Source organism: Ammodytes marinus (genome assembly GCF_949987685.1).
Source record: "Ammodytes marinus genome assembly, chromosome: 3".
Taxonomy (NCBI): Eukaryota; Metazoa; Chordata; class Actinopteri; order Uranoscopiformes; family Ammodytidae; genus Ammodytes; species Ammodytes marinus.
Window position 1 is genome coordinate 31909033 of NC_137232.1, and position 22070 is coordinate 31931102.

The window sequence follows — 22070 nt, forward strand, 5'->3', positions numbered from 1 at the left end:
AAATGAAGCATTATCATAATTGAAGGACATTTACTTTTTTAGTGAAGATCAACAGTAGGAACTCAGCTTTTCCGAGTTGAAGGACTAGCACTTGTTTGTTGCAGTAAATTGGTCCAAATGACCCTTTTTGAAAACATAAATATGACATTTTTCGAAGTATAGAGGTACAAGTGTCCAAAACATGTGTAATTGATGTACCAACAAATCAGCTGCACAACTTGCAACACATGCATGTGTGTTTTTGTAATTCTTTAATGATTATTTAACTTGAGAAGGACTACTGTTGTTGTTGTTGTTGTTTTTATGCCTGTGGAGTTTAGTAATGGTGTTCTTGTCGTGGTGCTGCAGGTGAAGCTAAGAACCTAGGTCCAGTCTCGGGTCCAAATCGACAAAGGGATCTCTGCACCTTTTGCACCATAAGTCTGGATCAGGAGGAGGTGTTCCGCACCAAGGTGTTTGAGAAATGCATCAGGTAAGCAGCACGTTAGTTACCTCCTGTTACCGCCAACATTCATGGAACCCGTCTTCTTATTATCTGATTTGTGGGGCAACGTTAAGGTGTTGAGTATGTTAACAAAAACTCACCTTTTTAAACATGTATTAACTTTTTATTACATTTCATATACAGAGTTAACTTAATCCCGACATACTTTACAGTTACACAAAATGCCACTCCCTAATGATGTCTAGACAGTAGGTTGATTAGACCGTCTCAGGAAAGGACTAACGTTTGAATATTTTTTTTCTAGAATGTTAAACACGTTTTATATTGCATGTGAAAATATTATAATAATAAAGCCTTATTGGTGAGTGGAGGTTTCTTTGCCATTAAATGAGTAGGATGGTATGGTAGTTTGTGTCAAACGCTGTATTAAATGGCAGGTCCATATTATCAGTTGGGGGAGAGGGACATTGTTGTCAAAGGTATGAGTACTATTAAAGTCATGTGTGTGTGAAGAAACCTTATTCAGGGGGAATTATTACACTCTTTGGTTTGCTTTCTCTTCAAGTCCAGTCATTGCACATCTCATCTCTAGCATGAACTGTTGGCTATACAAGAAATCCAAAACATCCCTCTGTTTATGCATAGGCAAAGGTTTAGTGTGGTGTGTCTCTTATTTGTGCTATTTCCCCCTCCAGTCTTTTTCAATGTATTCTAATCTAGACTAATGTCAGTCAGTAGGGGTGGGTAGAAATAAACAAGATAACACCACTAAATACTGAAAACTGTCCCATAAAATGCAACTTTTGTATCTGCTAATGCATCGGTTGTTGAACTGACACAATTATTGGAATGAGTGTTGTATGTAACGTCCTATTTCAGTGACATAAAGTTATGTATATTTAAATGATTTATTATTCCCCATTTATCATATTACAGATTTGTGAGAACCAGCCTTATACAGTTATACATCAGTTTTCTTCTGGACGTGAGACTTGGCTTTCTCACATTTAAGTGTTTAATGAACTGTCCTGTTGTTGGTTATTCTTTCTACAGTTTATCGTGTTTTCAAGAAGCGGAGTCAAAGTTTTCAAATCTAAATAACCTGCTGAGTAAATCTCTCATTAGGAAGCATTTCTACTAATCATGCTTGCTGCTGGCCATTTATGGATGGAATGCCGGCTTTGAGATGAACTCATTTGATTATTACATCGTATCATACAAACTGTCAATACGTGACTCGTAGCTCTTTATGACCATTTTAGCCGGGGGGAACATTGTGATTCAGACTGATTATGAGCTATTTTACTAATGCTTACATGTTCACAAGTGATTCAGAGAAAGGTGTGGGCACCAGGAAACCTTTTTAGGTTTCAATCTACATCATTGCACTCACTGTAAACACGGGCCTGCCTTCTCTAGGTATTTCACAACAGCTCTTTTTCTCTCTCTGTCTCTGTCTCTGTCTCTCTCTCCCTCTCTCTTTCTCTCTCCTGATTTCGGTGCCGTTCAAAAGGATTTTACTGTCTCTGAGGAAGTGTGTCCTCCCACGCTCTCCCATGTCTTTCGCTCTGTGTCACTCTCAACTACCTTAGCCTCTGTTTAACACAGCTTATTAATCACTTCAATTTGGTCCACTGCTTTTTTTTTTGGTGCTTGACTCATGCGTGTTGTAAGTGCTCCTGTTTCTAATGGTTTAAAGGGCAGTACGAAAGCGTTAATTGCAGCGAATCCCTTGGATAAAGCAGGCATGTTTAATCAATTGTGGTCAAGTAGCGCTCTAGTTAGCATTTTCAATTTTTTTTAGAATAGCTAGGACAACAAGAGGGAAGGTATGTATGGTGGGTGTACGTTTGAGTGTTACAGAATAGGCAGGTTACAAGTACATAATTCCATGTGATGTTGAAGAGGATGTGTGGGCCGGTGTACAGTGGATACGTTGGCCAAGCCTAGTGCGGAAGTGTCAGGGAAGATATTTCACCATCCAAGATGCATACATGGTAGAAAAGGAGGCATCAGTGCACAAATTGAAGAGCTTAAAGGACCACATTCCCTTAATACTAGTAGTGAATGTATGTCTTTGCAGATATTTCATTTTCTCAGGGTTCATTTAAGTATTCTAAATTCTGACAACTAGAGGAATTAAAAATGCTATTTCACTCGGGTTTAATAAAATACTCGGATAAAAAAAAGTGGGGGGAAAAGTACAGGAAGTTAAATATTTACAAGTTAGGCTTGGGGTCTGGGGACAATATCAAGGCACACAGTCTCCAAAAAGTGGAATTATAAAGTATCATACATGAAGGCACATGAACTGTAAACTGAAGTAATGTTTGTCCGCCGACATGTCTTTTTTTTTTTTTTTTTTTTTGTGTCCACCAAGTCGTTTTCATGCCAGCTGCCCATTCATTTTGATACTACATTTATGTTTTTCCCCACTGAATGCAAAATTAATCCGAACTTTGTCAACTTAACCGGCCTAAAATGAGTCAAAATGTAAAAGGCAAGGGTTTTAGTTGGAATATAGGAAAGGTTAATCCAGTACAATGTGTAAAGTAATGTTCAGGCTGTTTGGGACAGGTGGCCCATCTGCAGGCAGCACGTACATCGAGGTAGTGCTTAACCTACAATCGGCTGTGTCAGATCAAGCTGTCTAGCTTCGCGGTCTTGCTTCGTGAGGTAGTTCTTTTGGCAGGACTGAGAGGCACAGATGCTTGGGCACTCTGTGTTTGTGCCAGCTCCTACAGGGAAGTCGGTTCTGTGCTGAAAAGAAGAGATCTGTGCCACTGAGCTGGGGTCTATACAGTATTGTAGCACAGGCTGTTGGAGTGATTGGAATAGGATTGGAAACTGTGCGTGTGTGTGTGTGTGTGTGTGTGTGTGTGTGTGTGTGTGTGTGTGTGTGTGTGTGTGTGTGTGTGTGTGTGTGTGTGTGTGTGTGTGTGTGTGTGTGTGTGTGTGTGTGTGTGTGTGTGTGTGTGTGTGTGTGTGTGTGTGTGTGTGTGTGTGTGTGTGTGTGTGTGTGTGTGTGTGTGTGTGTGTGTGTGTGTGTGTGTGTGTGTGTGTGATTTACAATATTGTATTGATATTAATGCTAAGGACCCTTTTTTTTCAACCTGCCTGGTTGACAATGTAGAAGAACGGCTTTCATCAGTAGATGCTATTTCCTTGCTGGCCTTTAGCTGAATCACCTGCCTGTTCCCAAATGGCACTTTGAAAACCTTTCAAACCTTTTACTCATCCCTGCTCCCACTTTACAGATCTCATTTTTTGTTTTTCCCATGTACGTTAGTGAGGTTAAAGGAACATACTGTAGCACAGAATAGATTTCACAGATAAATGTAACAGGGTATGTTCCCTGTTAGACTGCAAATTAAGGAAATTAGGAGAGCGGTTTTGGAGCCAATGACACACAACACATAGTAGGAACCTTCCCCACAACCCTGATGAGTCATGATGCACCCTGTGTTGTCCACCTTCTGCTCGGACACTTCATTTCCCAGTTAATATGTACAAACCCTTTGTCTTTAACCGTTGTAACATGATCTGTGCTCAACTATGATAATTTTGTTATTTGGCTGGAGTACAACACCAAGTTTATTCAGTAGTTATCTTTGTTTTCCTACTTATTATACGGCAATGTACACATTGTGTAGCATAGTTACTCAGGGGTCTAGACTGCCATCAAAATGGTGGTAAATGCCACAGTTTTTCTGGGGGCGTGCCAGTAAATTTTTTACCTAGTGGCACTGGTGCCAGTGCATGATCATTAGTGTTTTACTAAGGTAAAACGTTAAACCGAATGGGTATAAAAGTAGTAAAACTTGTTCACTGGCGCATTCGTTCTTTACCCTACTGCGCCCTTACCTTCTGTGGAAATCCTCTGCTCGTAAATGTGTGACAGCGCCTACATAGGCTACACGTGCGTCTCTGAGCATCAACACGAAACCATCGATTGCGGATTTTCTTTTTCTTTTTTTAAGAATGAGGAGAGTTTGGAGGAGGCTGGTGAAGAGTCTCACTGCCCGCCTACATACTTCCGCTCAATTTTCATTTCCATTCTGTACAAATGAAATGAAGTATGATGGTCTGGTAAGGACCAGGCTAGGTGAAGAGGCAACTGAGGAGGCAGGCAGGCAGGAAGAAAGCACTTTGAAGAAAATAAAGTACAAATTCCAGCCACATTGCCCACCAAATCGTGCGCTTGTGCAAACTGAGAAAGTTGGTGGCACCAGTGCTTCTAGTGAAAAAGTTAGTCTAGAGCCCTGTTACTAAATCATCAAAACAGAATATCACATGAGGAATTTGATCAGATGTGCACACGATTCTGTTAAAAGTTTAAACAGTGTGTACAGCATTTTTATTATAAACATAGGGTACAGTTGGGCAATGATGTCATTCTATTGCTCATGCTGTAGATGCCTTCTCCTATGTTCTTAAGCATTTGCACACCAGTGTAGTCAGATAACAATGCTGTAACACAGATTTGAGAAAACAGCTTAACATATCAGTTAGGCTTACACATGTGGGTCATGGCTCAAATTAGGTAATGCAGCTATAGCCAATATACTGTGGTCCCAGTTTACTACACACACACACACACACACACACACACACACACACACACACACACACACACACACACACACACACACACACACAGATGGATTCTTGTTTACTCATTAAAGCCTGTGCCTTTTATCCACAGCCCTTTCTATGGAGAAGACTTCTACTTTGAGATCCCACGTCCCTTTCAGTGTTTATCCTTCTATGTTTATGCCAAAAGCGTTTTTCAAAGGGACCTAACAGTTGGTAAGTTGAAATAAGTAAGGCCCTTACACACGTTTAAAGAGTGGATGAATTGTGGTTTAATGTGGGCCGGTGTGGGTTTGTGTCTTTCACAGGAAAAGTGTCAATCCGGAAAGATGACCTGTGTAACTACAGTGGGAAGGAGGACTGGTTTGGCCTTCATCCCGTTGATCCTAACTCAGAAGTCCAGGTAATTTATACAGGAATGTCGGATGTTTAAAATGATCATCCACAAGTACGATTTTACAATCTTGGCACTCAACGTATAGCATCTATCTCTTCATTTTGGTTTAAGTCCACATACTTGGAAGTAATTGACTTGATTATGCACCACTTTGGTCTCAGGGGATGCATGCCTTCACAAACTTGCAGCAACCCGACATACCAAAGCAGGAAATTGACTCGCATGTAGTCGTAACATTTGCATCCAGATATGATCATTTCCATGTCAAAGTAAGGTTAAATAGTCTCTGTCCAAGCTGTCTTGTTTTTTTTTAAGGCAGTGCTCAACTCTGTTCACCGATTGGTTGCTACTGTCAGCCCAAATTAAAAAAATTAAATGCAAGGATCGCAGCAGTCGGGTGTATTATTCTCTCGATTTCTTATTTTTATTTAGTTGTCTCTCAAATGTGACCGGTCCATTGTTTTGATTTATGCAAGATGCTTAGTTAGAATTTGCTTTACTGCATACATCCAGGTTATCATTGTTGTATACAACCAGTCAGGGAAGAGGAGGACATATTCTGTTGAAGTCAGCACTCTGCAGCTGGCATTTGTTGTTAGCTTGCTGCTGTTAGCACTCGCTAAATGATTATGATGCTACAGCTTTAGTCTTGATTTGTGAGGTTTTCTCTTAGCCCAATGTTAGCGGCCTTTTGTGTTGAAACAATATTTTTCAGAGGTGCGGTTCTAGTTATTGTGTGTGTGTGTGTGTGTGTATATATACATTGTGATGTATGTGGGTTGTCCTATTCAAACTGTACATTTTGATCGGATAGTGTTTGTGGTATATGGTTGTGTTGGGTGAAACTATACAGCACACCATCACTCCTGTGCTGCTGCAGCGAACGTGTTGACTCCAGCTGCCATTAGCCCACGCCAGACTATTCTGGGTATGTTGCTGCTACACTGATTCACTTACAAGTAGACACTTTCAACTGGAAAGTTACATCAGTGAGTGATGGAGGTGTTTTTGCATCGCTTCTCTGGCTTGGTCTATAGTAAAAAACAGACATGCACTGTGTATGTATGTACCCTGTGAGTGGTGTTGGCTCATGCATGTTCCAGTGAATCTGCTCACCTAAATTGTAATGCTAGGACAAATGATGCACACATTTCCTTTTTCCATATTCACGCCCAAAGGGGAAGGATAGGTAGCTCAGAATGCAAGTCTTAATTTCCTGGTGATATTGGTTCATTTTGGATCCTTGCAAAGTCGTTGTAAGGATTGTATTGGCTTAGAGGCCTGTCTTGCATCAGAAAGAAGTATACTCAGCCAGCTCAGCCAAGTGCTGAATTGCAGAGACAGAGTGCAAAGTGTGTGGGCGTTTTGTTTAGCTGTCTCTCTCCTTCTCTCTCTCTATCTCTCTCTGTAACACTTCCGAAGGCGAGACCGGCAGCCTTCACCACATCCGACCCCGTAAAGATCGTTTTGAGTGATGACAAAATTCACAGCAGCTGTGGGTCTTGTCACACATGGTACAGCCATTAAAGCAAAAATGACATGAAAGTGGAGGTTCGTGCTGGGCCAAAGGTCAACCTCAGAATAGGGCCTAGAGAATAAAAAGATACAGTTTGAGAAATGGGCAACTTGTTTCAAACAAAACACAACGAAAGTAAATTTTTTACACAAGTTGAAAATGAAAAGAATATTAGGTTAAATGGTGAGTTGGGGTTGAAGAAATCACTTTTGATCACAAGCACATACTAATGTCCACACATTTTTCTCTTAGTTTTACAAGCCATACAATAACTTGGGATACGAATTCTTGAAACATTTTTACTTGTGCCCTGTTGTCAGACTCAGACCTGTGATTTGGGTCATTCTATAACTTCTCACCGATGGCTCTACACTCCTTTTTATGTTCAACAGGGTAAGGTTCACTTGGAGATGCGATTGAATGAGGTGATCACAGAGAACGGCTCAACAGGTCAACACTTAGTAGTCCGGTGAGTACCAAGAATTATTTTTGTTGCAAGTCAAGTGAATACCGTGAAATGATCCAAGAATCAAAATATAGAAAAATACAGGAAATTGACATTCTTCAGACCTTTTTCTTCTCATTTGACGGGAATACATTGTAGGAGTCTTTGTGCGCACAGTATTCCCAAAACTTTGTAACTTTGTTTCACAGCAGGCAGTAACAACAGTTATGGCTCACTGTATCATAAACACAAAAGAGCTGCTGCAGCAACTACAGCCAGTTAAATGATAACCAGTTGTACATATTACTCATAGGGGATTAAGGACATGATCTGAAAACATCAAAAAACCTTTTTTTTTTAAAAAGCTGTTAGTGCTTTGCCTAATACTTTATTCAAATGTGTTAATAGTTCACATGAGAAAGGAAACCAGAACGGAATGTGTTGACTATGTGACAGGAAAGACATCATGATTGATAAGATTGTATCACTTCTCAGTTGGTAACCGTATCTCGGTTGGTTGTTGTTGTCTTGTGTGTCAGTCACAATATCACTTTTATCTACATCTCCATTACTTCCCCGCTGTATGTTCCACATGAACATAAATGTCACAAAGCACAGACTTCCGTTGAGGCGATGCTGATTCTCTACATTAATGAGCTAACCTGAAAAGGGGGACATGTGGCCAGTGCATGTTAAGTCAGAGTCAGCAGCAAAAACACTGAAGGCTCAGAATAGTGTTCTAATATAGAGCAACGTCAGGGGCATTTTTTTCTTTATTAGACAGATTTTGGAGAGACAGTTGAAATGGGGCAAAGCGGGGAAGACATGCAGAGAACTGACCCGGGTCGGATTCATTTCATTTCATTTTCATTTAACTTTTATTTATCCTCGAGAGACCAATTGAGGGGTGACCCTCATTTTCAATGACGTCGAGTCAAAACAAATTCAAAACAACAATACAAACAAAATATTCAATGCAAAAACATCAAATACACAACAAGTGAAGAGAAGAAAAAAACAAAACGATTGAAACATTTACAGAGTGGGGAAGAGTGGCAGCAATTAAAAGGCATACAGTACAATATAGTCTAATTAAAACAGTTACAAGTAGAGTTTGGCAGATCCAAGATAGTCTGTTTAAATTGGCCAAAGGATATGAATGTATTTAGTTTAATTTTTAGCTGTAAGTTGTTCCAGGAGTCAGGTGCACTGAAGCTAAAAGCTGTCTTTCCCAGCTCAGACCGGGCTTGTGGGACATAAAGCATAAGCATGTCAGTGGAGCGGGTCTGATAAAGCCCATCTGAAACAAGCAGCATTTCTGTTAAATAACGAGGAAGCTTCCCAATTCGAACCCGGGTCTGCTGCGAGGCCTGAGCCTAGGGAGACGCTCTAACCACTGTGCCACCAGGGCCCCACATTGCACATTTGTGACCTTATTGTCTCATTTAAAGAACCTCCATTGACAAAGAAGCTTTCCTAGAGGCCATTTGGGTTGCTGCTGCAGGAAAGAATAAGCCGAGGTACCAGTTGTGCTCGACTTGATTTAAATGTGGGCATGTTCTGGAACTGCTGGCCACGGAATTTTCAACATCCCCAAAGCCACAGGCATAATCTTGAGTCCAAACGTTTGTAAAGATATCTATAGGGTTCAAGTCAGTGATTAACCACTTAAGCTTTGTTGTTGTTGTTGTTCATTTTTTTAATACATTTAGTTCATTTCCCTTCTGTAAATCTATCATTTACACTTTGAAATGGGCTATCTGCTGTTATTTTAGTTATGTCAATTATAACAGACAGCATACGGTGGCATAAAGAGGCTTATTTATGAATGCGTTTAAAATAAAAAATATAATTTTCTCTCGCTGTACTCTATGTGATTTTGAGTTTGATCAATGAAAAGATTGTTTGATGTGGAAAAAAAGCTTTCACAAGCACAAACTGTAACCAGATAAGACCTGGGAGGAGCTCATTTTAGAATTAGATTGAGCACATCGTGTGTGTGTGTGTGTGTGTGTGTGTGTGTGTGTGTGTGTGTGTGTGTGTGTGTGTGTGTGTGTGTGTGTGTGTGTGTGTGTGTGTGTGTGTGTGTGTGTGTGTGTGTGTGTGTGTGTGTGTGTGTGTGTGTGTGTGTGTGTGTGTGTACGTGTGTATATGTCAGACCTCCTGCTGTTTACGTATGTTGTTTTGCATCCCCCATTCATACTTGGAGAGCAGGGTAATGAGGAGGAAGTGATGGCATCTGAGCAGGAAGCCTGTGCTTCTCACAGTGCAACCGCTGCGGTTTTCTGCTGCCGTCATTCACTGTGTCACTTTGAGTATTTTGCTGAACCGTCACCTGTTCGCCGTCAGCTCTTTACCATATGTGCATTAATGACCACCCAACGTAGCATAGGTAACAGAAGAAGAAGAAACAGAGCTTGCAGTTGTCCTGTGGCAGTGTGTTTAGTCACCAGAGAGGGTCAGAGCAGTGCTAGAGTTAAAGGCCTACTTCACCGGTTGGAATATGAAGGTGTATTGAACTCGGAGATCCTATGAAGTATAAATGTGCAAAAAAAAATGAAATCGGATCATCCTAGCCTGAGAAAAGGCAGAAAGAGTGTTTTATGGTGTCACTGTCTAACCCTACATTTCTCTTTCTGTCACAGAAAGAGAAATGTAGGGTTAGACAGTGAGACCATAAAACACTCTTTCTGCCTAGGATCCCCGAGTTCAATACACCTTCATTTTCCAACCGGTGAAGTAGGCTTTTAAGGTTGAGCTAAATAAGAGATGCAAAGGACACTGTAGGGAATATTGTCATGACACCACGGGAAGATGATGCACAAACATCCTGACATCCGCCCTGCTCCACTTCTCCCTCCGGCCTCACTTAGCGACTGAGGGCTGAATCCAGTCTTAACTCTCCGGTGACTCCTGCTTAGCAGCCACATCCTGTTTAGGGTGCCGACAGTGTCTGTTTGTTGTCACCTGAAACACCTGTGAGGGGAAAAAAATCAGGCAGAGGTCCCTGTGTGTCACGAGCCAAACATGAGGGCAAAACATGACTTCTAAGAATGACGAGTCCTGTTTTTATATTGTTGACCATCTGGCTTTAAGCTCCACCTCCGTGTCTGTTTTTTGAGAATGGAGCGACTCGGCGGAGATGAACATGAAAGGAATTTTATCTTAACATTCAATACCAGATCAAGAAAAAATTAAACGTACAAAATATTTTTTTGAAGGCCACCAACGTCATAGCAATATTAGCCTTCATTTTTCAACGTTGCGTCAAGGCATAAAGAAGGGCGTGCGTACCCAATGACTAGAAACACACACATAACGCTGCTTAATGTTAGCTTTGTACAGCAAGTACGACATGAATCGGCAACATTAGTGAAGTTTCAGTTTTTAGTTTTTCATTGAATTTATGAGTTTAGCCATTTTTTATTTGGGTAAAAAACAAATATGCTTTAGAATGACCTCAAACATAATATAATTGTGTTTGTTTGTGTGGGCGCGGGTGCTGGAGTAGAAGATAATTATTATGATGCAATATCATTTGATTGTTTTATTTTTATGGGCTATTGCAGTATGTGACTTTTTAAATTCCTTTTAAAGTTGTTGAAGTGGATGCCAACGGCATTTGTCATCACATTGTTTTTGTGAATGATTATTACTTGTTCCATACGTCATGTGTGTGACCTGAGGGCAACACCTAAATACAGGCTTGTTTTTAAGATCATGTGCCGGTTTTGTTTTAGTAATAAATCTCTGTTGTGTGAGTGTTTTGGAAACATATGGTTCCTGAAATAGATTCTCCCATTGTAATTGTTTTTGGTTTGTCATTAGTGTCCTGTTGTATGGAATTCTTTTTAACTTAGTGCCGTGATGATTATGCAGCATACCATTGAGGGTTATTAGCTATAGCGTTTCCTCTTGAGGCATCTGTTGAACCAATCAAGACACAATCCCTCAAACGATTTGGGTCACTTTTTTTAAGTGTTTTTGTGGATTCATTAGATCAGCTTCACAGTGATGTTTTAAAATAGTCAATTGCTGCTGAACTGTATGTAGGTGAAAATATTTCTAGTGCATAATTTAATAATGAAATACATTAACACAGGACAATCTTGTGTCCATGCACTAAAATTGTATCACTGTCCTTCTCTGTGTCTGTGTGACCTCTAGGATAATCGAGTGTCAGGAACTGCCTTTGATCAGCGGGCAGAACTGTGACCCCTATGCCACCGTGTCACTAGTCGGACCTGCCAGGTAACTGTGAATGCCTCAAGTTTGCCAAAGGGAGCTTTTGTTTTCCTAACAACAAACATACACACACACGGTAATGTTCTCTGCATGTTTGTTTTTTTGGTTTAGAGGCAGCTTGTAGACTCTTAAACTTCAATTTTGTTTAATTGATAATATGAGATAGAAGAAGACATCATAGAATTTCTCCAAACTAGAAGTTTCAAAGCTGAATATGGGCAGGAATACAACCAAGCTGGAAAAACAAGACCCGAGATCTAAATACATTTTTAAAGCCGACCAACCAAAGATCACTCCACAAAGACTGTAAAACATGTCTGTAATCCCTGTGAGAATGAATAAAAAAACAAAAAAGGAATGGTAACCAAAAAATATCGTGAACAGTAAAATGTTAGCATTAAAGTTTGTGTAATGTTTCTCTCCCCAGGTCTGACCAAAAGAAAACAAAAGTAAAGAAGAAAACCAGCAACCCTCATTTTGAAGAGACCTTCTTCTTTGAGGTAAACAATTGTTGGATCGCTGGTCTGTTGGATACGCTACTGTTGAAAAAGCTAAATGAGCCTGTAAATAAGCCTGGACATGTTCTCTCTCTCTCTCTCTCAGGTCACACGGTCCAGCAGCTACTCTAAAAAGTCTCATTTCCAAGTGGAGGAGGAGGACATTGAAAAACTTGAGATCAAGTGAGTTGTTGTTGTTCTGTGCATTTCACTTCCCCCCCCTCTCTCTCTCTCTGTCCCCCTCTCTCCTGCTCTCTCTCGTTTCCCCTCTTTGGTCTTGAGAGAAGAAATATGATTTGTCTGAACAACTTGAGGACATAAAAAAAAGTGAATGTAGATCTGGTGTGTTCTGACTACTGATAGAGAGCCCTTGGTTTTCTGGTTAAGGATATGTGGGGGCTTCCGTCACATTGGACTCTATAGCTCACTGGGTAAGACTTAGGCAGATTCAAAGGTAAAACACTCATGCATGGTTTTTGAGGTTTGGATTTGAGGTGGTGTCATTGCACTTGTATTGTATTGGCTTTATCGCACCAAGCAGGTAAGCACCACTCGATAGTGAAATTAAATGTGTCCTTTTTTTGTTGTTGTTGTTGCTATTTTGGAATTAAGTGGTTATGTGTTGGTGCTGAGCCACACACAGCAACATGCACATGTAGTTTAATATATGTGTACAAGGGCAAACTAGATTCAGTTCCCATCCTCTTTACCTTTTTGCAGAATTGATCTGTGGAACAATGAGAACCTGGCTCAGGATGTGTTTCTGGGGGAGACGCGGGTCCCTGTCAAGATCCTGCGAAGTGACCACATCCACAAAGCCTGGTAAGGACCAGACGCAAACAACACTGCTTTTCATTTCTAGCATTTACATGCACACTACAAATGTAAAAAAGAAAATCTAAATGTGTTGTTGGGGTTTGAACAGATAATGCACTCTGAAACAAATTCAAAGAGAGTCAAATTCTAGCACGTTTTTTATAATTCACGCGCGCGCGCACACACACGCGCACACACACACTACAATCTGCCAAACTCATTATTAACTTTTGTGGTTGCAATGGTGTATTACTGATTGTCCACCGAGGATACATTTCCAAAAAATCCACCAGAAGAAATAATAATCAGAATAAAGGTGTTCCTTTTGAACTTTTTAAAATACATTTTTGAAGGTGTGGTTCAAATACCAACTATGTCTGTTTTTACTTGATTCATTTATTAAATGAAAATATAAATATATTTAGTAAATGCATCTTATGCCGCCTGTCTTCAAATTTACCTCGGCAACACACAGCCAAGTCTTTTCACCTGTTGTTTGGCACTAAAGGCTGTCATGGCTGAATACGAGTAGCCCATTTTAGATGTCCCAGGCAAGATAATAGAAGACCGGAAGAGCTGTGCAGCATGCACCATTCATGGCCGGTGTTTATTAGCCACCAGAGGTCTGAGTTACAGTAACAGAAAGAGCCTGTCTGTTTGGTTGATCTTATTAAGCGTCTGAAACATTAGTGACAATGATGTTCCTGGACTTTCTCTTTCTATCCCTGACAAAGTCTGTGTTTATATACGTATATATAATGTATTGATGTAGAAACTGTCCGTCTGACATCATGGCCTGGTCGCTTTTCTACTTCACCACATCAGTTCTTCATGCTTGTGAGATTGAGTCCTGCTGTTAACAAACTGACTTGCTCATATATAAGGACAACTTGAACTTTTAAGCTTTTATGAGGGGTAAATTGTCCTAGGTTTGTGTGTGTGTGTGTGTGTGTGTGTGTGTCCTAGCTTTGCGTCAGGCTAGGTGATATGGGATTATGCCAGATAGCAATCTGTTGGTACATGAGGGCTGCGAGTTGAGTGCGTGGGTGGCTTTTTGCATGGTGGCAGTACCTCCTGTCCTGTGTTTATGCTGGAATTTGTCCATTTTCCGCTCACACACAAACACAAAAAACTGTTCAGCTTCATGAAATAAGTACAGGTGACCCGGTAACTTCGTCATAGGAAGCGTCCTCTGTACCTACCATGATTACAAATCTAACAGCGTAGGGACAAGCCTTCAGTATATAGCTGCAGCTTTTTGAAGCACTGCAGGCCAACATGTATGTATTCATTTTGTGTGTTTGCTCCACCTGTTGGCTTCTAGGGAGATGTGCATGCAGCAGAAATATCAACATTATTCTCTTCAACAAAGTTAGGCATTTAGCAAAGCATTTGGTTTTAAGTTGAAGTTTAACATTCCACCAGAAATGGTAAATCAACAAATCACAAAGACTGAGGTTGCATGTATGTATGTATGTATGTATAGAGTGGTCACAGGTAGGCATGAGGTCTATTGAGTAATACTGACTTCCCCTTATTGAGCTCCTTTTTTTTATAGTAGCTACAGCACCCAGGTATTATTAATGTATCTCCAATAGTCAATAATAGACTATTGCATTTGAACACATAATTGTTCAATTAGGGATGTACTGTTTAGTATTGTAATACTTTTTATCATGCTTGTTGACCTGCGAAAGCTTTCCACTGTTCGTTTTTAGCTGTCTTTTTGTTGCCTGTAATAATTGGTTCAATTGGATTGCGCCCCATCAGCCTCTTTTTGTCTTATAGTCCAAAAAAATCTAAACTGTTTGGACTTATTTTCGAATCCAGGCTCGGTCGTGCCTTTTGTTTTTCCATACATTACAGCGCATTAACATGACGCCTGTCTCCCTGCTGTTGTCCTGCAGGTATCTCCTCCAGCCCAAAGGGAACGGCAGCAAGTCCAAGTCTGATGATTTGGGTTCCTTGCGTCTGAAGCTGACCTACATAGAAGACACGGTGCTGCCATCTGCCTGCTACACACCACTCTGCAACCTGCTGCTCAAATCCCCAGACGTGAAGGTACTAGGGTTAACCTTTTGTTTTAAAGAACATACACAAATGCACATTTTTAGTCTCAGTCACTGATGCCATCATGAGCTAATTTAAAGGTGCACTATGCAGTTTCAGTGGAGGGGGGGATTTGTTTACAGTTGCAGAGTCTGCAGTTAGTTTACAAAGTTGATTTGCCTCTACATGGAATTCTTAATATTGAATAGTTCTATCATCATAAATCAAAACTAAATTATATTGTGTCACCTGGAACCAAACGTAAGACTAGAATGTGTTGGTATTGTGGGCCCTGATGCTGCAAGCAACAGTGAATCAGGACATTTTCAGGAAGCTTTCCAACTGTTCCTGGGATCACATTATCCTGTGAGGAACGTTTCTTTATTCAGTTCTGAAAATATACCTTAGAAAATGATCACTTCTTTGACACACCCAAAGTTACATGGTGCACCTTTTAAGAGCCAAATACATCCGACAGATGATTCATGGTGGTGACGCTTTCCTTTGCTTTGGCCCAATCTCCTCAGTCTTCCATTCCTTCTCTTCCTTCAGCCCATCTCGGCGTCAGCAGCACACATCTTAGGGGAGATCTGCAGAGAGCGATATGAGGCTGTGCTGCCCATGGTTCGACTGCTGCTCCACCACAATCGCTTTGTGCCTTTTGTCTCTGCTGTGGCGGCACTAGAGCTGGACAACACTCAGTGAGTACTCACACATGGTGGCACACCTACAGTGCAATACAGGTACACAGTGCCTTGCAGATACGTAGGACACATGCATACAAATAAATGTCATGTCACACTGTTACTTCTCTTAAATTAAGTTCCCTTTTTTTATGGACAACCTGGATGCTATTTTTAAAGTTTCTGCTGTCATTCCTTGTGGGCTGGGATACTGCATCCAGAGTTGAAACGTGAAGCAGCTCTCAAAATACAATAGACAATTATAATGGGGAATCGTGTCACTTTTAATTTCACTTGTCAAGCTGTACAACAGTGTCACTGCTTCCAACCCAACTCTACAACTAGGACGGTGCATCATTTGTTGTACTCTGAAGCAAAGAAAGAATGATAGCGAGAAATATTTATAAACTGACCTGTCTAAAGACTTTTGATGATGCCGAAACACAAGGAGAACTTAAATGAGGAGGATCTCAACCAAACCAAAACTATTTCAGAAAAATACATGAACAATGTCGTCAAAAATGTTTTTTTTCATGTCGGATTGACGTTGGTGATAATGTGTGTGTCCGCACAGGGAGGCTAACACTATATTCCGTGGCAACTCACTGGCAACACGCTGCATCGATGACATGATGAAGATTGTGGGAAAGAATTACCTGACGGTTACGCTGAAGCCTGTAATAGATGAGGTATGAGGAACGAGGAGATACACACACACACACACACCCCCACACCCACACCCAGTGTAAAGCCAGAAAGAGTCACTGAGGTCAGTATGAAAAACTGCACTTAAACAGCTGCCTTTCCTTTAGAAACATTTAGATGTAATTCGTAGGTTTGGAGTCTTTTTATATGGTGCTGAATCCATCACTTTCTTTGAAACTCGTATTATATATTGGCTCATTATATTATTGAATTGGCTTACTGAATATTACTAGAAAATGCATTTCCTGCTGAAAATGCGTGTGAATGCTGAAACAGCTTACGCTAAACTGGATAGCTGAGTATGAAGATTTGAAAAAGGTCTATAAAGGTTTATAAAGTTGTTGAAGTTTATAAAGGTCATAATTGTGTAAAATAAGTTTAAAAGGAGTTGAAAAGTTGAATATATAGAGGTTTGAATAACATTTCTTGCTGAAATTATGAAGAAGTTGAAAGACATGGATAAAAATCTTAAAACTATGTAATAGTAATTGAATAGACTTGGAGCTAAACTACCTTGATGGCTTGAATGTATATGAATCAGCTAAAGGAGTATGAAGATGTGGAAAAGTAAGAAACAGTCTTAAGTATTAACAGTAGTGAATTGTTTAACTCTTATAGGAATGATGTTGAATATTTAAAAATGTCTAGATAAAATTATAATTGAAAGACATGAAAAAAAAATGATGTGTGAAATAGACCTTCAAAGAGCAGAGTGTTTGCCCCATTTCAACTGTGCCTCTCCGAACTGTCTAATAAAGCGGAAAAAAGAAAAAAATAATCAAGAAAATAAGTGAAATTGCCCTTTAATGGGCAGAGTGAGTCACCAAGGTGAGTGTATGTCTTATTGAGGGTCTGTGATCAGGCAGAAATCCCACCTTTTAGAGGCCTCAGAGAGGTAATTTCATCCAAAATGTCACCTCAAACCGCTGCCTCTAACTGACGGACCGTGAGTCTAACTGACAAAATTATTTTATTGTTAGAACCAAAAGAATCTGATGAAGACACAGTGTGAAGAGTATGTCTGTAATGTGAAGAATATGAGAACCAGAGCATTTTAAAGGTGTGGTACAGTCTGCCTTTCTCCAGAAATGTCATGTCTCAGTTATCAAGACGGCAGTTGGTTGGACACCATTTAGCTTGGAAGCCCAGACCTCCCATTGTGTAGGTCCGATTGCTTCAGTAGTCACATCTATGCGACCGGCAGAATATGTCCTACATTTTGATGTAAAAATTATCCGCGTAGGGTTTAATTTGTGGGAGTGAGAGGCAGTTATGTGGAAGGTTTTGGTGTATTTTTACAACAGTTCTACACTGTAACAGTTGGTTCCCCCACTCTGCCTCTGAACATTCCGTCCCATCCGGATCCCATTATAAATTTAGAAAGAGGTTGAAAAAAGCTTAAAACTAAAACTGTGTTTGTTCAAAGACAGTTGAAGATTTTAAAAAGTTGTCAAAGAATTTAATAGCTGTAATTAATGTGAATTGTTTAAAGTTTGAATGGAGTCTGTAGCTGAAAAAATGCGGGAGGAGATAGGTTTCAAAGCAGAGGAAGTTTTAGCGGTTTGGAATGCTGCTCCCATCCGCTTCAATGTTAAAATAATTTGTTAAAAAGCTGAATATTTGAAATATTTGAAAAGGTAGAAAAATGTTAAAAGAGGTCCATACATGTCCTTAAAGAGCTGAACATTTTGGTATTTGTATGGTTAAAATAGCTGAAGATTTGAAGGAGGTATGAAGGTCCAAAAAACGTACGGAAGAAGTAGCGGAATAATAATAATAAAGATTTGGATAACAATAGTGTGAATGCTGGAAGCTCCAGCATTCACACTAAATATGGGTTCCTCAACAAAAAAAGAAAAAGTTTGTTGAATGTCTGCACTTCCCTAAGACTCCTGTTGTTTTCCTTCTACTTTCAAGTAAATGGGAATGAATCTAGATAACACCAAATCTCATTCTTATATTTGTCAATTTCTCGTTGGTACATTTGGCCTGCTCTCTAATTCTTGGTTCTTTTATTTGTGTTTAGATTTGTGAAGCCAACAAAACATGTGAGATTGACCCAGTTAAACTAAAGGAAGGCGACAATGTGTTGGTCAACAAGGTAAATTACGAGCTATCACATCTTTGTCATATTGGTATCAGTGCACAGTAGTACACACATATATCATAAAGCTATATTTCTTTTTCAAGATTCAGCTTACAAAGACTTTTTATTTAATTCCACTGTCTGTATCACTGTCTTTATCAGATGCATTTCATTAGTAGTAATGTGTGTTGTGTCACACCTTTGCAGGAGAACCTTCAGGGTTACGTCCAGAAAGTCTTCTCCTCGATCACTCAGTCCAGCTCAAGCTGTCCTCCGCTCATGTGTGACGTCTTCAGGTCACTGAGACACTTGGCCTGCAAACGTTTCCCAGGTGAACACTGGAGCCTGTAGGAGAGATTACTGTGGCATTGTTTGTGCTCAGAGAAAAAACCCAAGATACCAGTGTTATATCTATGATCGCTTGACTGAAAATATGTGTTATTTCACCAGTTATTTTACAATTCTTTGACAATGATCTTAATATTTTCTCTGTTTTATTTTCTCAATGTTTTTAATTTTTAATTTACATTTGGAGCACATGGAGGTCTATAGTATGATTGTCTCATATTTTCTTACCTTCAAAATAAAAAACCAAGAATGCTAAAACTGAGATTTTTACTGCAGCTTTCTACATAATGAAAACAAGAGTGGGTTAGACACCTTCATGACATATGTCAACTTTAACACCTAGACAGTTGAGCCTGTAGGGTTTTAATGGAGTAATATAAATGTTTACCACAAGGTGGAGCCAGATATTTAACAAAGATGGTTAAATGTCTTTCCAGGTGTTGTTTCTCCTTATGCTTTAAATTATTATATATTTTTTATTTGTATGCGCTTGTTTTGAGAAGGTGGACTCAGTTGTTTCTCTCTTTACAGCCGACCCACATGTCCAATACTCTGCTGTCAGCAGCTTTGTGTTCCTGCGCTTCTTTGCCGTGGCTGTCCTTTCACCACAGTCTTTCCAGCTGCGGGCCCATCATCCTGTAAGCAACACAACTGACCAGTTAGTGAACACACCTTGGATTTATTAAATCCAACATGGTTGTCACCGTCCATTTTGTCTTAATTCTAGGATCCTGAGATTTCCCGCACACTCACACTCATCTCTAAAACAATCCAGACTCTGGGCAGCTGGGGGAGTTTGTCAAAAAAACTGGTAAGATTTACGAGTGAAGATATTTAGCCAGTTAAAGCCAAATGAAAGGGAGAGTAAATGTGTGTATTATTCATTCTGTAGTTATGACATATTAATAAAGGGATAGTGTTGAATATAGTTTACTGTATAGTGAATGGCACTTAATGTTTTTGATTGTGTAACTGTCAGATGCACTATTTTAATATCTGTCTCTTGTTGTTTTCTCTTATTTTTTCTCTTTTGTAGTCTAGTTTCAAAGAAACGTACATGTATGACTTCTTCAAATCATTCCAAGAAGACAAGTGCATTGAAAAAGTGAAAAGGGTATATATATATTTTTTTATATACTCAGAATGTGAATGTATATTTATGTTTATTTATAATTTCAAATGATTAGCACGCTGTAATCATTGTCCATTGTGATTTCCAGTTTCTTGATGAGATCTCCTCTAATGTCAATAAGGAGTCCAGCGGGCTGGAGGACGCGGTGGTTCTCAAGGAGGGGTGAGTATTCATGATTAATTGACTGCTCTCAGAAGTATAAGCAGAAAGACTTCACTATTGCCTCATGCAGAGCAGATGAGAAAGCAGTTAGTTTGCCACCTGGAGCAACATTGATTCACAGTGAGGGGAGTAAAGCTCCAAAAATGCTGGATGTAACAATTCACACAGTGAAACAAAGACATATGTTGCTGATTTGAGTCCTAAAACACACGTGAGATTGTGATGAATTGTACTGCATTGTGGTTGACCCCTCCCACCCTGGACACAGACTCTCTGAGACCCTCCCATGTGGCAGGAGTCAGGACCAGAACCTCCGCCACAAGAACAGCTTCTTCGCCTCAGCAGCCGGCCTCATAAACAAGGCGCCATATCCCCACTGACTTAGACCTCCCACAGACTTTATCTGTTACATTAACCTAAGACTCCATAAACAATGTGTTACGTTAAGGGTGTTTTCACACCTTAAAGTTGCCACCAAGGTCCCAACCAAGGTTTATTTTTTTTATCCACCGTATAGATTTGATCCGCTTAGGTTTGGTTTGCAGTTTTACCAGTGCATTTAAGAACTGTCCATGACATACCCAAGTCTGTGTTTATCACCTACATGGGCTGCTTCCCCTATACTGGCATTGATTGGTTTGTAGACGGGTTAGCGTCTGACGTCTGTATTTCTATTCGATGTTATTATCCTTCACCAGTTTGAAGGAATAAATGAATGAAGAGAAAAGTAGATTTATTTCCTGCAGCGCTTTATAGGCCTAATTAAGGCGGTCGCCCAGTCAACGCACACCTCCCGCTTTGGCTACAGTTTTATTAAAAAAATATATTTAAAAAAAACTGGCCCGCTCCCTTCAACAACCCCCCGCCCACGCTCCTACAGTTTTCCTGTCAGCGGCTCATTTTTCCTCTTTGGGACTGGCGATAGCCGGTCAGGACTTCCTGTAATTGGGCCGAAGGTCCGAACCATCCATAAAATGTTTCCACACTTGACAGTAACCGAACCATGGTTTGGTTTAGTCCGGAACACCTCTTTAGGTCTGACCAATGTCCGCCTGTTTAGTCTGGACTGTGGTCTGCGGGAGATTTCATACCTGTTATTTTGGTTCGGATCAAACGAAAAAGTCCTAAAGTCTAGACCAAACAAGCTAAGTGTGAAAGCCCCCCTACACACCCTTATCATTGCACATTGCTGTATCACTCTGCCTACTCTGCAAAAGTACACTGCTCTTCATCTTGAAGAACTTATAACTGCAGTACTGCACATATCTCTTCTATAATATTTTTGACAGTAATTTTTTTTTTTTTAACAGGATTTAATATTTTACTATTCAACTTGCCTTATGTCTACTGTATTTTTATTGTAACTGGCACCTTGTATCAGAACCATGGATTTTGGATACTGAAAAAAATATATTTATAAAAAAAATCAAATGATTACATTGCACTAATCATTTTGTATTTGCTTAGCTACAGTTAGAAATGGCTTGTATTTTAAACTTAAATGTTTTGCTTGTGTGTGTGTCATTTTATAGTGAAGTCCAGAAACGTGCCCAGGGAAGAAAACGACTTGGCAAGAGAAATTTCAAGAAGAGATGGCTCCGAGTGACCAACAGGGAGCTCTCCTACCACAAACATAAAGGTGAGAAGAACCCGGTCTATCATTGTGCACACCAATCATCAAAGCCATTTTCAACTACAGCCCGCAGCATATATCAAACAAGAGATGGCCTCATGCTATGCTTTATATCACAGTATTAATCTGAAACACCTGATGGTGCCAAATTTAATGACTGTTTCAAATCACATACACATCGTGACAGTCCTAATACATTGGTTGGATTTGTTTGCCAAAAGTTGAAATGTAGAGCAGAAATGTTCTCCTCTACCTACACATTGGATTTTATAGGTTCATGGAACATTTCATTAAAAAATGTGTGTAATACTGTTTGGT

The 22070-nt window shown here is 39.9% G+C and overlaps 1 protein-coding gene across 1 annotated transcript in view; it reads left to right on the top strand.

Annotated features, from left to right (window-relative positions):
- Positions 1 to 22070, top strand: part of rasa2 (RAS p21 protein activator 2) — a 34248-nt gene that overhangs the window by 3263 nt on the left and 8915 nt on the right. The window contains exons 2-19 of the mRNA XM_080053873.1: positions 349 to 472; positions 5151 to 5254; positions 5347 to 5441; positions 7344 to 7420; positions 11564 to 11647; positions 12069 to 12141; positions 12245 to 12321; positions 12859 to 12960; positions 14862 to 15015; positions 15556 to 15704; positions 16261 to 16375; positions 18418 to 18492; positions 18685 to 18808; positions 19357 to 19463; positions 19553 to 19636; positions 19862 to 19939; positions 20046 to 20119; positions 21652 to 21758. Coding sequence (XP_079909999.1) covers positions 349 to 472; positions 5151 to 5254; positions 5347 to 5441; positions 7344 to 7420; positions 11564 to 11647; positions 12069 to 12141; positions 12245 to 12321; positions 12859 to 12960; positions 14862 to 15015; positions 15556 to 15704; positions 16261 to 16375; positions 18418 to 18492; positions 18685 to 18808; positions 19357 to 19463; positions 19553 to 19636; positions 19862 to 19939; positions 20046 to 20119; positions 21652 to 21758 — 1803 coding nt within the window. The remainder of the gene's footprint in view (positions 1 to 348; positions 473 to 5150; positions 5255 to 5346; positions 5442 to 7343; positions 7421 to 11563; positions 11648 to 12068; positions 12142 to 12244; positions 12322 to 12858; positions 12961 to 14861; positions 15016 to 15555; positions 15705 to 16260; positions 16376 to 18417; positions 18493 to 18684; positions 18809 to 19356; positions 19464 to 19552; positions 19637 to 19861; positions 19940 to 20045; positions 20120 to 21651; positions 21759 to 22070) is intronic.